The 17,260-nt window shown below is 52.0% G+C and overlaps 1 protein-coding gene across 1 annotated transcript in view; it reads left to right on the forward strand.

Moving 5' to 3' along the window:
- LOC134412328 (semaphorin-4A-like) overlaps nucleotides 1-17,260 on the forward strand; it is a 71,994-nt gene that overhangs the window by 50,096 nt on the left and 4,638 nt on the right. The window contains exons 5-16 of the mRNA XM_063146229.1: nucleotides 2,904-2,965; nucleotides 3,258-3,418; nucleotides 4,779-4,841; nucleotides 6,953-7,051; nucleotides 8,896-9,007; nucleotides 10,279-10,395; nucleotides 10,654-10,793; nucleotides 12,126-12,295; nucleotides 12,508-12,658; nucleotides 13,843-14,032; nucleotides 15,373-15,488; nucleotides 16,794-16,951. Of these exons, the coding sequence (XP_063002299.1) occupies nucleotides 2,904-2,965; nucleotides 3,258-3,418; nucleotides 4,779-4,841; nucleotides 6,953-7,051; nucleotides 8,896-9,007; nucleotides 10,279-10,395; nucleotides 10,654-10,793; nucleotides 12,126-12,295; nucleotides 12,508-12,658; nucleotides 13,843-14,032; nucleotides 15,373-15,488; nucleotides 16,794-16,951 (1,539 nt within the window). The remainder of the gene's footprint in view (nucleotides 1-2,903; nucleotides 2,966-3,257; nucleotides 3,419-4,778; nucleotides 4,842-6,952; nucleotides 7,052-8,895; nucleotides 9,008-10,278; nucleotides 10,396-10,653; nucleotides 10,794-12,125; nucleotides 12,296-12,507; nucleotides 12,659-13,842; nucleotides 14,033-15,372; nucleotides 15,489-16,793; nucleotides 16,952-17,260) is intronic.

Here is a 17,260-nt window from a genome sequence, read left to right on the forward strand (position 1 = left end):
AACAAACTTCAAAGTGATCTTGATAGGCTGGAGTGCTGGGCTGAAAACAACAGAATGAAATTTAATAGGGATAAATGCCAAGTTCTACATTTAGGGAATAGAAACCAAATGCACAGTTACAAGATGGGGGACACTTGGCTCAGCAATACTACAAACGAGAAAGATCTTGGAATTGTTGTAGATCACAAGCTGAATATGAGCCAACAGTGCGATATGGCTGCAAGAAAGGCAAATGCTATTTTGGGCTGCATTAATAGAAGTATAGCTTCCAAATCACGTGAGGTACTGGTTCCTCTCTATTCGGTCCTGGTTAGGCCTCATCTAGAGTATTGCGTCCAGTTCTGGGCTCCACAATTCAAGAAGGACGCAGACAAGCTGGAGCATGTTCAGAAGAGGGCAACCAGGATGATCAGAGGTCTAGAAACAAAGCCCTATGAAGAGAGACTGAAAGAACTGGACATGTTTACCCTGGAGAAGAGAAGATTGAGGGGAGACATGATAGCAGTCTTCAAATACTTAAAAGGTTGTCACACAGAGGAGGGCCAGGATCTCTTCTCGATCCTCCCAGAGTGCAGGACACGGAATAACGGGCTCAAGTTAAAGGAAGCCAGATTCCGGCTGGACATCAGGAAAAACTTCCTGACTGTTAGAGCAGTGCGACAATGGAATCAGCTACCTAGGGAGGTTGTGGGCTCTCCCACACTAGAGGCATTCAAGAGGCAGCTGGACAACCATCTGTGAGGGATGCTTTAGGGTGGATTCCTGCATTGAGCAGGGGGTTGGACTCGATGGCCTTGTAGGCCCCTTCCAACTCTGCTATTCTATGATTCTATGATTCTAGGAGTGCAGGCAATGGCCGAAGGGCCCCCTGGGACCTGGGGGGGGGAGTCTACCCCAGCCGTTTATTGCAGGATTGTATTGCAATGATCACTTATGGGCCCCATGATGTTCACCTAGCTACTGTGGTAATCTTGGCTCCACCTCTCAGTTTTCCCAGAATATCCCTGACTGTTTCTGCTGTGGTTTTTCCAGCTCTCTGGCATCCATTCTGAAGAGCGGGTGCGGTGTGCCCCCCCCATTTGCGAGGTCGTTGCTGTGCGCTGCGAGTTGCAGGCTCTGTGAACAGCCAATCATCTGTGAGGGGCGTGTGCGTGGGCATTGGAGGTGTGCAGGAGTGGATGTGCCCGCCATTTCCGACACATGTTTTGGATGGGTATCGGCGTGTTTTACCACGGAGCGTGCTTTTTGTAAAAAACCAAAACCAAAAACATCTCTGCGCAAGAGCGCATAGACTTGACGGAATTCATATCTCCCCCAAGTGTTGCTGCACATCTGCGCTCGTGCGCATCCCTCATGAGTCATTAAAAAAAACCCTCTACTCCGTACCCATCTCCCTAGCCCCGTCGACTTCTACTGATATACATGCACAAGCGCCATAATGGGGCGCACGTGCTCCTGCGACGGCACGCCTGTAATTGCAGTAAACATCGGTCACGTGTGCCCTGCGAGCACCGATCTCAGAAGCAGGGAACATTCAGAAGCAGCCCTCTTCCGTTGCGAAAGGGCTGCAGGCGTAGATTAAGCCCCAGTGTTTGCCAGAGTGAGAGCGATGCTCCCTGCCTGCTCCCATATGAACCAACCTAACAACCTTCATCTCAAGCAGGCCTTGGGTGTATGTATGTCCTACAAGAATTGAAGTTTGGTTGGTGTGGAAAAGGGACAGGGCCCTTTTTGTGGCAGCCCCCCGACTGCAGAACCTCCTTCCCAGGGGGCTTTGGTTGGCGAACAGTGGGGGTGTTTTTTATTTGGCTTTGCTTCTGTGGTTGTTTATGAGTTTCTGACTGCTCTGGTGTTGCTTCGGTTTTTAGCTTTTGGTGGTTTTTAAAGTTCTGTGGGTTGCAGTGTTTAAAATGTGAGCATTGCGCACTGCCTTGGGAGTCTCTGACTTAAAAGCAATGTTGAAATACTTTGAATAATAAATAACTGTTTTGAAAAGGGAGCACTTATTTGGCGAATTCTGCCAAGGCATGTTTTTTATTCGCAGAGCGAGGGGCAGGCCGAGCGGGGGGGGGAGGAAGCGAGGTTTTCAGCTGCATCTCTTGAAGTTTCCTGATGACAGGAGGCAGAGCGTTAATGATCGGAAATGGACCCTTTCCAGGACATCTTCCTTTAAAAGAGACGGGCGACTTTGCGTGCGTGTGTTTTTAATCAAGCGGCATTTCCTTCCCCGGACAGGCTATTAAGCCACTGAAGAATTTTGGGCGAACTAATTTCCTTCTCACTCTCTGGTGTTGCCTTCCGCTTTGATCGCTTCCTGGACTCAGCATTCTCAGAAGCCGCAGGGTGGTGGTGGGTAGGCGGCAGGCAGGGGCATGGGGGCGTTTAAGAGGACGCTGAGGGGGTTCTTCTCTATTAACAAGTAAATGAACGACCCCGAGTTCTGAGGGGGGCCCAGGCGCAAGACGCCTTCAGTGCCGCTGCTGTGGTGGAGTCTTCTCCCTCTTCTGGAGGGGTTCCCTCCGGGCTTCCATCCCTAGCACTGCCCCAAGAGAGAGACGATTCAGAACGTTTACTTTGCACATGACTAGAATCTTGAGGTTTATTGGGCAACACCGCTGTATGTGTATGCCATCTGCTCTAACCATAGCTTCAATAGCCAGGTATGCGGGTGCCTCTTTCAAAATGGCCCCAGGCCGTGTCTTTTGCTGGACACACGGAGCATTTCTGCACAGGTGATTTATGGCACGCTCGTGATTGGTCCCTCATGGATGTTTGCGGGTCCTTTACATCTAGCGGCTGTGCAATGAAACAAAAAGAAAACATATAGAATTTACCAAGAAAGGCGTCCTCATTTCAAAGCATGTGTCTGTTTGTGTAAAGGCGCCAATCTTTATCCCGCAAAGAATCCGGAAGCAGAAGCCCTGGGATGGACGCAGGATTTTAGGCTGCTATGGTGAAGCCCACTGTCTGTACTAGGGACAGGGATGCTACAACACACACACACACACACACACACACACACACACACACACACACACTCCTCCCCTGCAGAAAGACCCTTAGACTGAGCAGCAGATACCAATGACTTTACCTCTGAAGATCAGGAAGTGGGAAAGCTAAGCCTTGTGGGCTACCAAGAGTGGCTAAAATTTGTGGTCCTACGGTTAAAGGTAGAAGAACAGGCGAGGTTGTGTTTCCCTGGTCAGTTGGCAACCCTTGCTCTTTATCAGTGTTCCTAACAACTGTTCCTTCCTCAGGGGACTCCAGCAGGATCCTCACACCGTTCAGCAAACCAGGGGTTCTGAGCTACGACACTTTGCTCCTGAGCAAAGACGGGGCGACTCTCTATGTGGGTGCCAAAGAGGCCATCCTCTCCTTCGATATCACCAGCACTAAGTCCATCAAGCTGAAGGGTGAGGTGAGTGGGAGACGGGGATTTGGAACGGCTGGGGGTGTCAGAGGTGCAGGGGAAGGGCGGGGAGAAGAGAGGCCTGGCCTGGCAGTCAGCTTAGGGTGGCCACCCATCCTCTTTTAGGACTCCATCGCACCTACTTTTTAAATCCAGTTTTCATATGCGTTTCCCCCTCCGTTGCCTTAGTGAGTTGAGCGCTGGGCACTCTCACGTCTGTGCATTGTTGCACTCTTTCAGCTCATGTATCTATTCACCTGGAGTGCTACAATGCCGGCGAAATCTCAAGCCCCGCCCCTTGCAAAAGGTTTACAGGGGAGGAGGAGCGAAGGTTTGTTTTGCTCGTTTCAAAGGGCGGGCAGATGAACAATCATTTTAACTAATTTCTTTTGAAAAGGTGGTCAGGTCCCTTCCTTTGCTTCAAGGTAGGGTGACCAACTGTCAGGATTTCCCCGGATTTGTCCTGGTTTTTGTTCTTTCCATGGTGTCAGGGGGGATTTTCTATCATTTTCAATAATGTCCTGCAATGACACACCTTCCTCTTTAAGGCTGCCATTAGCATGGCAGGAGGGAGTGACATGCTTTCTTGAGGCACATCATTCCCCCACCCCGAGCTCCAATTGAGGTCTTAAAGGGGAAAGTGGGTCATTCGTGGACATTATAGAAAAGGCCCCAATTGGAGTGGATGGTGGTGGTGCAGAATGAAATCCTTTCCCCTCCTCCACTCCAATCGGGTTCTTTAAGGTGGCGGGGGAATAACGTACTTTCTGCAGGACTCAGAAAGCTGCTTCCCCCCACACACACTAGGTGTCCTCTTTTTTGGTTTCCCAAATATGGTCACCCTACTTCAAGGTAACCAAAATGCTTACACCTGCGTAAGTTTTAGAGATAAAGAGATCAAAATTGGCATGGTGATAGCTCTTAAGGGGGGCTTTATCCACTCCAAGTTCATAAACTACAGATCTGCCGGTTCCCTTACTCAGAAGTAAGTCCCATTGATTTCAACTGCATTTACATCCAAGTCATACTAAAGTCCCATGCATGCTTCCCTTTGAGTAAATTCCATTGAACAGAGATAGACTTACTTCTGAGTAAACACGTATAGATCTGCCTTTTCATAGTGTGGACACTCAGAAGCTTTTTTTTAAAAAAGTCTAAAACAGCAAACTGGAAAGACGTGCTCAGCAACCCTATGCTTACCTCTGAGGTCTTACTCAGAAGTAAGTCTCTCTCTGTTCAATGGGGTTTACTCAAAGGGAAGCATGCAATGACTTGGCTCTAACCCGAGCAGTTCCCCTCTGGCATCCGCTTCCCGCTTTGGGCCCTTTGCCTTCTCTGAAGCACCTGTGTTCCTCCTTTCCTGTAACAGATAACCTGGAGGCCCATTCCCAAGAAAAGGCAGGAGTGCATCTTCAAGAGGAATAATGTCGAGGTAACAATGGAGTGTGTGTGTGTGGGGGGGGGGCTTATCTCCTTTCTTGGGAATATGATTTGTATTTCATAGCATCCTAAAATATCTTTCATCTCTAGTCCAAAAAAGTTGCTCCTGAGTATGGATCAGGGCCACAGGGCCAGGGGAAGAGGACCTGCATTCACCCTCCCTCCCCCACCATGCTTTTTGCTGGTTTAAATCCCTTCCTCTGCCCCACAGCTGCTATTTGCCCCCTTTGGGGGGGCGGAATATGCAGCCAACTCAGCTACGTGAAAAGAGACAGTATCTCACAGCTTATGACTAGATAAAGACCACGCGAGATCTGCTGCATAACTCTCCTGTGTCTAGTTTGGCCCTAAATTTGCACTTCAGTGTGTGGGGTGGGACGGTTGGGGCAATGAGGGGGAGGAAGAAGCCAACCCAAATAAAAAAGTTGCAGGGCGACCCCTGTCACTGCCCCTCCAGGCCCTTCCAGCCTGCCTTCAGAGAGGCCGGCCGTGGGCTTCGTGTTGTGTCAAGTGGTGCTAGAAACATCGAAGCAGGGAATGGCCTCGTCCTCAACCGGACCATGGATTGACGATGCCTTGAAGAGGGACGGAAGCTGCTCCCTCCCGTCTGCAAAGCCCGCTACGGCCACAGGGCCAGATCCACCCACCCACCCGGCCTCCCTTTCTCTCCCGGCGTCTTATCTTGGGACTGCATTGCTGTTCGTTTAACCAGATCCCTAAGCAAAGCAGAGTTATGCTCTTGTGGGAGATTTGATGCATTTATTTATTAGGGAATTCATAAGCTACCTTTCAGCAGCAAAGAGTCTGAAAGTGAGAAACAGCAATGACAAAAAAATGTACGAGTACACAAAACAAAACAAAAATAGGCCAACAAACAAAACTCAGAGGCACGTTCACCACGAGTTGCGCTGCTAGGATTTCATGGCCTACTTAAAACAGTTCTCAAGTCTGTGAAGTTCAGCAGGGAAGTGGCTCCAGGACCTTTGGGTGTCACCACTATTTATTTATTGCATTTCTATACGGCCCAATAGCCAAAGTTCTCTGGGCACTTCACAGAAGTTAAAACAAATCGAAGTATTAAAACAAACAACAGTAAAAACACACACAATAGAAAAGCACAACCAGAATAAAACTGTGCAGCAATGCAGAGATTTATACAGATTCAAAATACAGATTTAAAACAGCAGCGTTAAAAGACTAAGATGGTAAACTGTTAAAATACTGGTGTGTAAAAGAGTATAGTGTAGGTGCCAGGCGAACCTCTCTAGGGAGTTCATTCCACAGCCAAGGTGCCATAGCAGAGAAGGCCCTGCTCCTAGTAGCCACCTGCCTCACTTCCTTTGGCAGGGGCTCGCGGAGAAGGACCCCTGAGGATGACCTTAGGGTCTGGGCAGGTATATATGGGAGGAGGCGATCCTTCAGATAACCATCTGTTCTGAAGCAGACATCAGCCTCAGAGATGGTGAGGCCCCTTCCAACTCTGCTATTCTATGATTCTGAGTACCTAGCAGGTGATGCCAGACCCTTTCCTTGAGAGCCCCCAGATCTGCTGCTGGTCAGAGGAGAAAATACCAGGCTGGAAGGAGAAATCTTCTGGCCTGTCTGAGCTTCCTGTGTTTGGGTGGTGGGGGGCATGGCTGAGGGGTGGAGTGGCTGCTTTGCATGCAGGGGGGGTCCCCGTTTCAGTCTTCAGCATCAAGTTAAAAGGATCTCACATTGCAAGACTGGGAAAGACTCCGACGTAAAATCCCGGAGAGCCACAGGTAGCTGAACGAGACCCTCTTGTCAGGCCAGAGGACCAACAGTCCGACTCTGTATAAGGCAGTGCCAAATGCTTGTATCTAGGAAGGATGTCCTGAATCCAGAGGCTAAGGCAGACATCCCTCCGCTACCCCCCCCCCGCCTGTCCCCACAGTCAGCCCAGTGGGGGAGGCAAACATGCAAGCAGGACCGTTCAAGCGCAGGGAAAGGGCTGAGTTTTAGGCCGTCGTCCAGTTTTGCTATTTAACAACCTTTCAGTGGAAGCTTTCTCTGGATGACAAACTTCAGTGGAGATTGAACCCTGTTTCTCCTCTCCCCCCCCCCCGACTTTCTTCTCTGAAGACAGATTGTCACAACTTCATCCGCATCCTGGTAGCGCTGAACGAGACGCACATCTACGCCTGTGGAACCAACGCCTTCAACCCCACTTGTGCTTACATTGTGAGTGTCTGGAGGAGGGCCGGGAGGGGAGGAGGGGGAGAGGCCTCCACTTGGAGACCCGGAAGACTTTGGATTAAGAGAGGGAGCAGAATGTCGGGCCCTCTTGTGGGGCAGCAGGAGAGATGGCCTGCTGGCACGGTCGGGGGCCTCCAAGGATTCGGCATGCCAGGCAGCATGACCCTGCTGTAGGGCTGGGGCCTCCCTTCATGGCTCCGAGTTGGCACCCCGTCCCCCCCAATCCCCACGCTTTTGCTCCTGCGGGGTTGTGCCAGATAATCCCCAGGCCAAGGAGCAAGCGCAGGGTTTAGGGCAGTGGTCCGCCCTGTCCCTCCGTGAGGCAAGAAAAGATGTAAAGCAAGGCAGGGCGAGGAGGAGGCAGCAGCTCAGGGGAAGGAAATAATTTATTTTCCTGAAAGGGAAACTCTTCTCCCCACAGCAAGGCAGCGTGGGGCAGCCCCCTGCCCTGTGCCCAGACAGACAGCAGCCCATTAAGGGCTGCCCTCTGCTGGGAACGCCCCCGGAGCGGCTCCAGAGCGAGGACAGGCCGGCGGAAGAGCCGGGCTGCCCTCGCTCTGGCTGGAAAAGTCAGGATAAGTCCCTGACTTTTCCGCCACGCATCTAACTGACGCTGCGCAAATCCGGGCAAAGACGACGCCAAGGCAGCCCGTCCCTGGGGTCTCCCTCCAACTCAGAAGGTGCCCCGGATGCCCTGGGGAGGCCGTGACAAGGGGAATAGACAAGGGGGGCACAAGAGGAATCCATGGGGACATTTCACGGTGGAGTTTGCACAAATCTGGTGACATTTTATATGCAGGAGTGCACCACAAGAAGCGTGGAAATGATGCTCAACTTTTTCTTTTCATGAAAAACGGACTTCTCCCCCGTGGACACTCGTTTGGGAGACTGTGTGGGAGGGGGGAACAGGGGGGAGGGAGGGGGAGACACAACTGAACCTGGCGCGAGAAGGACAAGCTCGTCCAAGGTCACTGCGCAGATAACACACGGCTGGCACACGTGGCCAGAGCCAGCAGCTTTGCGAACGAGGGCATGAGTGGCGGAGCGGGCGGGGTGGGGGGTTAAGGGAGGGTGGCCCTATGGAAAGGGGGACCGGGCTCCTGCATCTTTGATAGTTGCGTAGACAAGGGGATTTCAGCAGGGGTCCTTTGCATGCGTGTAGCACCTGGTGAAATCCCCTCTTCATCCCAACAGTTAAAGCTGCAGGAGCACTGCCCTCTTTTGTATTTGGTGCTGCAGGCATACAAAGGACACCTGCTGAAATCCCCCTTTCTATGCAGTTGTCAAAGATACAGGAGCCCGGCCCTCCTTTCCATATGGTTACCCAAGGGGAGGAGGAGACCTCTGGGGACGGAGGGAGAGTGCGGACAGCGGACACTATCTGCTGCTAGGCAGATTTTAGGAACCAGGCTGACACTTGAAGGGTGGAGCGGCTGCGTTTTGGGCTGCTCTTGGTGAGCGGCTCTGTGGCTCTGATGAAATTGCTACCCAGGGTAAAACAACCCTTAGAACAACCCATGGATTATGAGGATGGAGTGTTTTCAAAACACAACCCGCCCTGAAGAAAGCCGTCTGGGTTTGGACGATTTGGATTATCATGGTGGAATTAGCTCTGGGAAATAATGGACCCACTTCGTCCGTTTGTCTCTCTCAGCCTGACTTATCTTGCAAGGTTGTTGTGTGAATAAAACGAGGGGAGAGAGAGAGGGAGAGAGACACCCTGAGCCCTTTGGAGGAAAAGAAGGATTCCTCTGAGGAGGAAGCACTTGGAGGAGGACCTCAGTGGATGAGCAGGGTTATTCATACCGTTCCTTTCCTTGTCTTGTTAGGATGTGAAGACCTTCACCCTGGTGAGCGATGCAACAGGGAAACCCGTCCTCGTGCCAGGGAAGGGTCTCTGTCCCTATGACCCTCAGCACCGGAACACAGTGACCTTCATTGGTGAGTCACATCTGGAAAGGCCGGGCGGGGGGAGGGGAGAGCCTCCTTGCATGTCAGATGTTTAAGACACCTGTAAATGGCGTAGCCTCCAGCATTCCACAGATGAAAAGAGGGGTACACTTGCGTAGCACCCCTGTTCTCGTATGAAGGATCACCACCTGACACACACACACACACACACACACACACCCTGACACACAGTCACCCAAGATACATTGCTGAAGACAATGCCAGCCGCATGGCCTGTTTTCCCAGTTTAACAGGTGTGTGTTCTTGTTTAAAGATCTACGAGAAAAGCATTATTTTGACGTGCACTCTGAGATCAGAGCAATGAGGCTGGTGGGCACGAGGCTCAGGGCCTTCTAAGTAGTGGCTTCCTGCTTGTGGAACTCTGTTTTGCCAGGCCTCATCCTTATAAAGGCCTTCAAGGGCCCCCTCAAATGTATTTGTTTACCTTGTTTACCTATCTCCAGTATCCGAGGCAGTAAGCCTGTGTGCCCCAGTTGCTGGGGAACATGGGTGGGAGGGTGCTGTTGCACCACGTCCTGCTTTGTGGCTCCCTGGTCAATAGCTGCCTGGCCCCTGTGTGGACAGAGTGCTGGATGTGCTGGACCCTCGGTCTGATCCAGCCTCAGGGCTCTTCTGATGTTCTGGACCTCTATAACTGAGTCAGGACTATATTGGGTGCCACTGTGTATATGGTGTTACCTGGTTTTAATTGTTACATTTGATTTGATTCCTGTTTGGTTTTTGTTTTTAATCAATTTTTGTTTATTTAAAACATTTGTATCCCGCCCTATATCACTAGGATCTCAGGGTGGCATACAGATAAAATTACACAATATGGTTTACCTTTATTATGGTACCTAAAAGGTGCCTTGTAACTATTTTAGAGGAATACGTGTCTGTCCTGCAGTGTGTTATCAACACTTTAAACCCGCTTTCCCGAAACGTGGCGCTTTCCGGACGTCACTCTCATCCTTGCCAGCCAGCAGGGCTATGGGCTCCGAACGCGACAGGCTGCGCACTCCGCGGGGCCTTCTTGTGCATGCGCATCCCTTGGCATGGCCGTGCGCTCAAGGCGAGATGCGTCCCTTCCCCCTCCAAGGCTTGAAGGTTGAGAGAACGGGAAGGCAGGCAAAGCCACGCCAGGCACACGGGCGCAAGGCATCCCCCCCACCACACGGGGCCGCCGTGCCCGGAGTCCGGAACTCAGGGCGAGGAGGGTTGGAGCAGAAGGGCTAATCTCGGGTCCTGCCCCCCTTCTGCAGACGGGGAACTTTACACGGCCACCATGAACAACTTCCAAGGGAGCGAGCCCATCATCTCTCGGACCCTGGGAAGCAGGGTTGCCTTGAAGACCGACAGCGCCCTTTCCTGGATGCACGGTAAGGGCAGGGCTGGGGCATTTTTGTGGGAAGGGGGGTGCCTTCGCCACCCCCAGCTAGAACTCCCGCCATCCATCAGGGCCCGGTCGCCTAGGCAACGGACGTGCTAATGGGCTGGTACCCGGAGAAGATGGATCTCCTAGGCAACCAGCCTTCCCTTGGGGATCCACGACGACGACGGGGTCACGAACTGAGGGGCAGAGGAGATCTCACGCCTGGCCCCTCTTTGCGTCTCTCCTCCTCCTCCCCCTCCCCCAGGCGATGCAGTGTTTGTGGCATCTTTCATCGCCCCAAAGCCCTCGGATGATGACAAAGTCTACTTCTTCTTTGAGGAAACGGCGAAGGAGTTTGACTTCTTTGAGAAACTGACCGTCTCCAGGGTGGCTCGCGTCTGCAAGGTGAGATGCCTCCAAACGCAAGGGGGCCCTGGAGCTGGGGGCCCGGACCGGTTTCCGCTGCCCTGGAAGGTGTGGAGGAACGGCCAGCACCACAGCAGGCACGGAGTGGGCTGCCGCCTGCGTTCAGTCTGCACGTGCCTGGGAGGAAGGGGGGCTTCCCGGCAAGGAGCAGGGGCCAGGATTTGGTTGCATTCGTTATTGAACGGAAACCGCGGGACCGCTCGGACACTGGGGGCTTCCCGTGGGGAGAAAGGGCCACTAACGGGCCGGCAGGGTCCTGCCCGAGCAGCTTCCTCCAGCCTGGCCTCCGCCAGATGCCGGGCTGGACCTGGGGCGGGGCCCCCACCGAGCGCGTGGGTGTGTCCTCACCCTGCGTTGGGCTTCCCAAGGACAGCCGGTGTCGTCATAGTTCACCTTTCAAGGCGAAATCTTCCCGGGCAGCTTACAGGCCTGCCAAAATCAGCACAAAAAATGTACGATCTCCCGGAAAGAGTACAAGAGAAACCAAACAACGACATGAACGGGATCAATCAATAATAATAACAATAGTAATAATAGATGGTGTGTGTCTGTCCGTCGCTAGGACCTGAAACTTAGCAAGCGTACTACGGGGGAGCCTAGCGGTGTGCGCCTCGGGGTTATTTTGTTTCTGAAACGCATGAATTAATTTCAGTTAATTTAATTAAAATGTGTCGGTGGTTGAAGCCTGCAGGAAGAGCTCCAGCCACCAGGAGCCGGCTTCCCCGGGCAGCGCGCAGCTCTGCAGCCCACACAGTTTGGAGCCAGAGGAGGCCGAGGGGCAGAGCTCCGAGGGGCGCAGCTGGAGGCCTGCCCCTGCCCCACCTCAGGGGGACCTCTCTCTCAAGGGCCCGCAGGCCTGCGCCATGGCAGGGGCCGTGCCCAGAAGGGGCAGTGGGCCTGGCTTCGCTCAGACCGGGTGGCCACAACGGCTCCGAATCTGGCAACTTCTCCGCACGTTTGGCTGTGGTCTTTGCTGTATCCATGGGGAGCTAATCTCTCCGTGCAAAGCCAGGTCCGTTCACTAGGAGCAGCACAAGCAGGTGATCCCCAAAGAGCAGCCAGGCAGGAAATGCCCCGGGCCCCTCCCTCATGCAGGCGGATTCCCCACCACTTGCGCCGCTGTCGTTGCGGCCACATCAATCATTCCTCCCTGGTAGTGCGCACGTGCATGTAGGGGTGGGTGGCTGGGTGTGCGAAGGGGGATCCCTTGGGTCCGGAAAGGTCCTGCCCCCCTGCCTGAGAGGAAGCCACGGAGGAGGAATTCAGTTGCCCCGCTTTGCGAATGAGCCGCTGGTTCTTCCTCTCCTCCAGAACGACGTCGGGGGGGACAAGTTGCTGCAGCGCAAGTGGACCACCTTCCTGAAAGCCCAGCTCTCCTGCATCCAGCCGGGGCTCTTTCCGCACGCCGTCATCCAGCACGCTTTCGCCGTCCCACAGCCGGGCGGGGGTGCCGTCTTCTATGGCGTCTTTGCTTCCCAGTGGTAACGTATTTATATTTGTGTTTTAAATTATGTTCAGGCCACCTTTGGTGGGGCAAAACCCTCCCAAGGGAGCTGTGGGGCCCTTGGTGTTGGAGAAAGGCCTTCGCCCTCAGAGCCCCCTCTGGCCCTGTGGCGAGCCGCGTCGAGGTAAAGGGACGCACTTCTTTGGGTGCTGGTGGGGCAGCCGGCTCATGTGGTCCCTCTCTTTGCAGGCAGGCCGACCCCCACCGAACCACTGCAGTGTGTAGCTTCAGCCTAGACGCAGTCAAAAAAGCCTTCGATAGGAAATACAAAGACTTCAACAAAGACTGTTTCCGCTGGACGACGTACGATGGTCCGGTCCCGGAGCCCCGCCCCGGCAGCGTGAGTCTCGCTCCTGACGCCGATGGCTGATTGGCGAGGCTTGGAAGGGGGTGGGCTGTGCCGCAGGGGTCAGGCTGGGCTTCTGGCGAGGGATGCTTCCAGAATCCCCCTCCTCCAAACTCCCCCCAGAGCTTGGAGCGGGGATGGATGAATCGATCCATTTCTGGCTTGCAGGCCTTCAGTCGCAAGTCCGTTCTGCCCTATTTCCACATTCACATTTATTTCCATATGCAATTTTCCGTAGAAGACACCATTTCTCCAACTTTTCCATTTCTGTTTGCAACACTTGAGCTGAGAACAGCAATGCAAAATCTGGAGACGTTCTGAAATCTGGAGATCTGTGTTCTGATTCACACATTAGTCCAGGAAATGTGAACCAGGCTGGGGCCTTGTCTGTACGCTGTATAGACTCCGGCATGGGTGCGCAGTGGCACACCATTGTTTATACGACGCAGGCGCCAATTCCCAGCCACATCGTATTATTCCCTGTGAAGCTGTGCGTTTTTGATGTCTCATTTTAACTGCAAGTTTTTACTTTGCTCTGAGGTCATCACATTTGTGTGTGTCAGTGGTGGCTTCAGTTCGGATTAAGAGAATCGGCATAGTTAGGGGGCGGATCCCAGTGCAAGGTAGGCGCAAGAATGCAGGGCGGAAGACAGGCTCCAGGGGAGTGTTTAGTAATGGCCACCATGGCGACATTAAAGTCTCTTTCTGGAACGAAAGTAAGGACACTGGTTATGTACGATGCATAAATTCAATGAGCTGTAGTTGCGCAGATACACGGATACGGGCTTTCGAAGCTACAATGTTGCTCAGAGTGGCCAGAAAACAAAACAAAACTATGCTTTTGGAGGTTTTCAGTCACTCGATATTTGCTGTACATCAACACCGTGTAACAATGGCGCTGCAAAATATCTTGGCTGTATGGCCTGGCTCATTCCTGCCATGCAACTCTCCAATTGCCACTTTGCAGCAGCAATGTTGCGGGATTTGGGGAGAATGCAGCGCCACTGCACAGCCACTCCGGGGTTAATAGAGCGTATAGACTCACCCCAGTTATGGCTTGGAAAAACTTTGCCTGAAAAACTGGAGAGCCCCTGCCAGCCAGTGGGCCACACAGAGCTAGGTGGGCCCCTGAGTGGTCTGACTCTTAGTGGCTTTAACGTTTGGGTTTCTCCCTGCAGTGTTCAGTTGGTTCATCATCAGACAGAGCCCTCAGCTTCATCAAAGAACACTTCCTGATGGATGAGATGATTGAGCCGATCGATAACAAACCTCTGCTGGTGCAGCACGAAGTGAAATACACCCGGATTGTGGTACACCAAACTCAGGATACTTCGGGGACTCTCTACAATGTGCTGTTTCTGGGGACAGGTATGGTTTTTGTCACAGTTGCAAAGACCGTTTTGAATGAGTTGCTTGTGACCTTATTCCTTCAGCACAGCAAGAAAGGGCTGCAACATTTATTCAGTTAATTTAGTTAGATTAAATCAATTTTAAAATCGTTTGATCAATTTAGAAGTAGGGCTGTTGCTGAATTAAATAAATCTTGGAGCCCTGGTATATGCTGAGAATATGAACAGGACAAGCTGGAGCAAGTCTGTAAAGACCCTGGCTGTCTCCCTCCATTCATGTTCATTCCCGATCCTCCCTAGGAGTTAGAAGGCAGCGGGTGGCTGGCTGGCTGGGGATCTACACAGAGATGCTTTCCAATGCGATTCAGTTTAAAACCGCATTTTCATCCAATTGGATTTGCTGCTCCGGTGGCACCTGCAGCAAATTGAAGTGGGGTAAATAGACAAGAAAAGAAAAGGAGGGGAAAGAACCGCTTTGGTGTGGCAGACTGCACAAGTCTGGGCGTATGTGACTGGAGTCTGGTGGCTTCCTTTAAAAAAAAAATGCAGAGAAATCCTCCGGATAAGTGCAGATTTAAAGCCAGAGGCTCCGCCCCTCGTCTCTCTGCCTCGTGCTGAGAAAGTGCAGTGAAAGTCAGTGGGAATGACTTCTGAGCAGACATGTTCAGCAGGCTGTATTCAGGGCGGAAGTGGAGATTTCCAGCGAAGAACAGCCATCCCACCGCAGCGCGCTGGCTTTGACGCTCGTTTGGGGGGAGATATAGCGCCATCCGGCGGCGCAAGTCCATTCCTCCGGATGGGGCGCAACATTCCCTTCCTCCTATCAGCGCTGCGCCCGCCCAGCCCCGGCTTCGAGGCCGGTTTGGTCAGCTGAGGTCACACAGGCTCCCAGGCTGCAGTGAAGCTGGCGCCACGGGAAAGAATCCGTCGCAAAAGGACTTTGCAAAAATGCGGGGTTTACGGCATGAAAACCCACGGTTGCTGCGGAGAGGGGGGAGCGTCATGTGCCCCAACTGTGTGGGAGGCGCAGTAGCACCGGAGTACATCCCCGTGTAGGTGGGGCCCACGGAACAAAGAGCTGAACCCTCCTCCTCCCTAGTGCTGACCTCCCTGCAGGCAGCCCCCCAAACTCCCGTGCTATCTCCAGTATCCAAAGCAGTAAGCCTGCGTGCACCGGTTGCAGGGGAACATGGGCGGGAGGGTGCTGTTGCACCATGTCCTGCTTGCTCATCCCTGGCCCACAGCTGGTTGACCACTGTGTGAACAGAGTGCTGGACTAGGTGGACCCTTGGTCTGATCAGCATGGCATCGCGCATCTGATTTGAGGTGCTCATCTCTCATCTCATCTTTGTCCCACAGACAAAGGTTTCCTTCACAAAGCGGTGGTTGTCGGCAGCGGAGTTCATATCATTGAGGAGATTCAGCTCTTTGGGAAGCCGGAAGCAGTCCAGAACCTGTTGCTCTCGCCTGAAACGGTGGGTCCCCCTTGTCGGATATTACCTGCAGCGGCTGTATTTTAATGGGAGGATTATTATTAATATTCAATTAATCAAACCGTTTGTGTAGCAGAAGCTATTACAATAAAGCAGAACACATAATAATAATAAAACCTAACAGTAAGGAATTTCTCATCAAGACAGTTCGACTTATCACAAACTTTCCTCCTTCAAATTGCTGCTCTAAAAGCAAAGCAGGGCACCTTTTCAGAAACCAGGGGCAATCTATCCCCTGATAAAAAAAAAAAGATCAGATACTGATCAGATCTACCTGATGGCAGATCTAAATCCCTAAACAAGGCTGTTCTTTATTGTGGGTAGGGAGTTTGAATGGGTAATTTGGCACACCGAGGAGCACATTTTGACAGATAGGCAGAGACACAATCAGCCCGGAAATCCTGTTTTAATATATAAGATTTCAAATATCGAGATGCTATTTCAAAATTTGAAAAGCTCAAAATACCCAAAGCGAATCCGTACATCTCAATAATTTGTAGCATTTCCTGATTCCAAGATCTATTATTAAAAATTCAACATATCCCTGAAAGCAATTAATACTAAGCTAGACTGTATTCCATTTTTCAGTTTCAACCAATATCTGAGGGCAACGACATGTACTTTAGCCTTCAGTGAACAGTGGCCAGCTTCCAGTTGGAGAAGAGAGGACTCCGTTGCCTGGGGGAGCTCAAAGATAGCTTGTAGATATTTATTTTGTGGCGTTTCAAGGTTAACTTTCTGAATAGACCCCCATATTTGAGCACCCTGGCAAATCTGTGCTATAACTTTGGCCTCATAGGTTTTGAGAGCTTCCACCTTTGCCCAATAAAATCTTGATGGGGAATTCACTGGGTTAGTAGCCAGTTTTTTTGTGTTATCTAAATGAAGGCTGGTTTAAAATGTACCCAGTGGGCTTGTTTGGACGACACACTAAGCCACAGTTCGGCCACTGACCCATTTGCAGCAAATGGTGAGTAAGCATGTTTGAACCATGGTTATGTAGCCACCGTGGTTAGGAATGTTTCACACGACATGCTAAGCCATAATGTTTAGCTCAAAATGCTTAACCTCTTTGGCTTAGCGTATTGCCTGAACAGGGTCAATTTATAGGCTAAATGTATAGGTAAATAAAACACTCTTTAATTTTTAAGTGACTGAACTTTAATCCTTCAGGCTCGCGCTCATCACCAGACACTGTGGCTGCGATTCCCGCAAGTCCACGTACGGAAGGACTTTGTTGTGCGTGTCTTGGGTGGGGCTGATGGATGCCTCTTTGTGCTTTTCTAGGGGGTCTTATATGTGGGCTACTCCCAGGGAGTCTTGCGAGTCCCGCTGGCCAACTGCAGCGTGTACGCAACCCGCGCCGACTGCGTATTAGCGCGGGATCCTTACTGCGCCTGGGGTCGAGGCAAGTGCAGAAGCACTCGGGAAAACACAGCGGACAAGTGAGTACCTGCGGCAGGGGCCTGGAGTCGCCTTTGGCCCGAGGGCCACATTCAGTTGGGGAACCATAAACCATTCAGGAGGGGGAACCATAAACATTTAAAATACACAACAAAATTATAAGTCATTAACATAGATGGAGGGCCAAATTATTCTCCAAAGGCCTGCTGGAACAAAAAAGTTTTAGCCTGCTTCCGAAAGCCCATCAAGGAGTGAGCCTGCTTAGCTTCCCCGGGAAGAGAGTTCCAGAGCACCGGAGCAGCCACCGAGAAGGCCCTCTCCCATGTTCCCACCAAGCGTGCCTGTGAAGA

This window comes from Elgaria multicarinata, chromosome 21 (assembly GCF_023053635.1).
Source record: "Elgaria multicarinata webbii isolate HBS135686 ecotype San Diego chromosome 21, rElgMul1.1.pri, whole genome shotgun sequence".
NCBI lineage: Eukaryota > Metazoa > Chordata > Lepidosauria > Squamata > Anguidae > Elgaria > Elgaria multicarinata.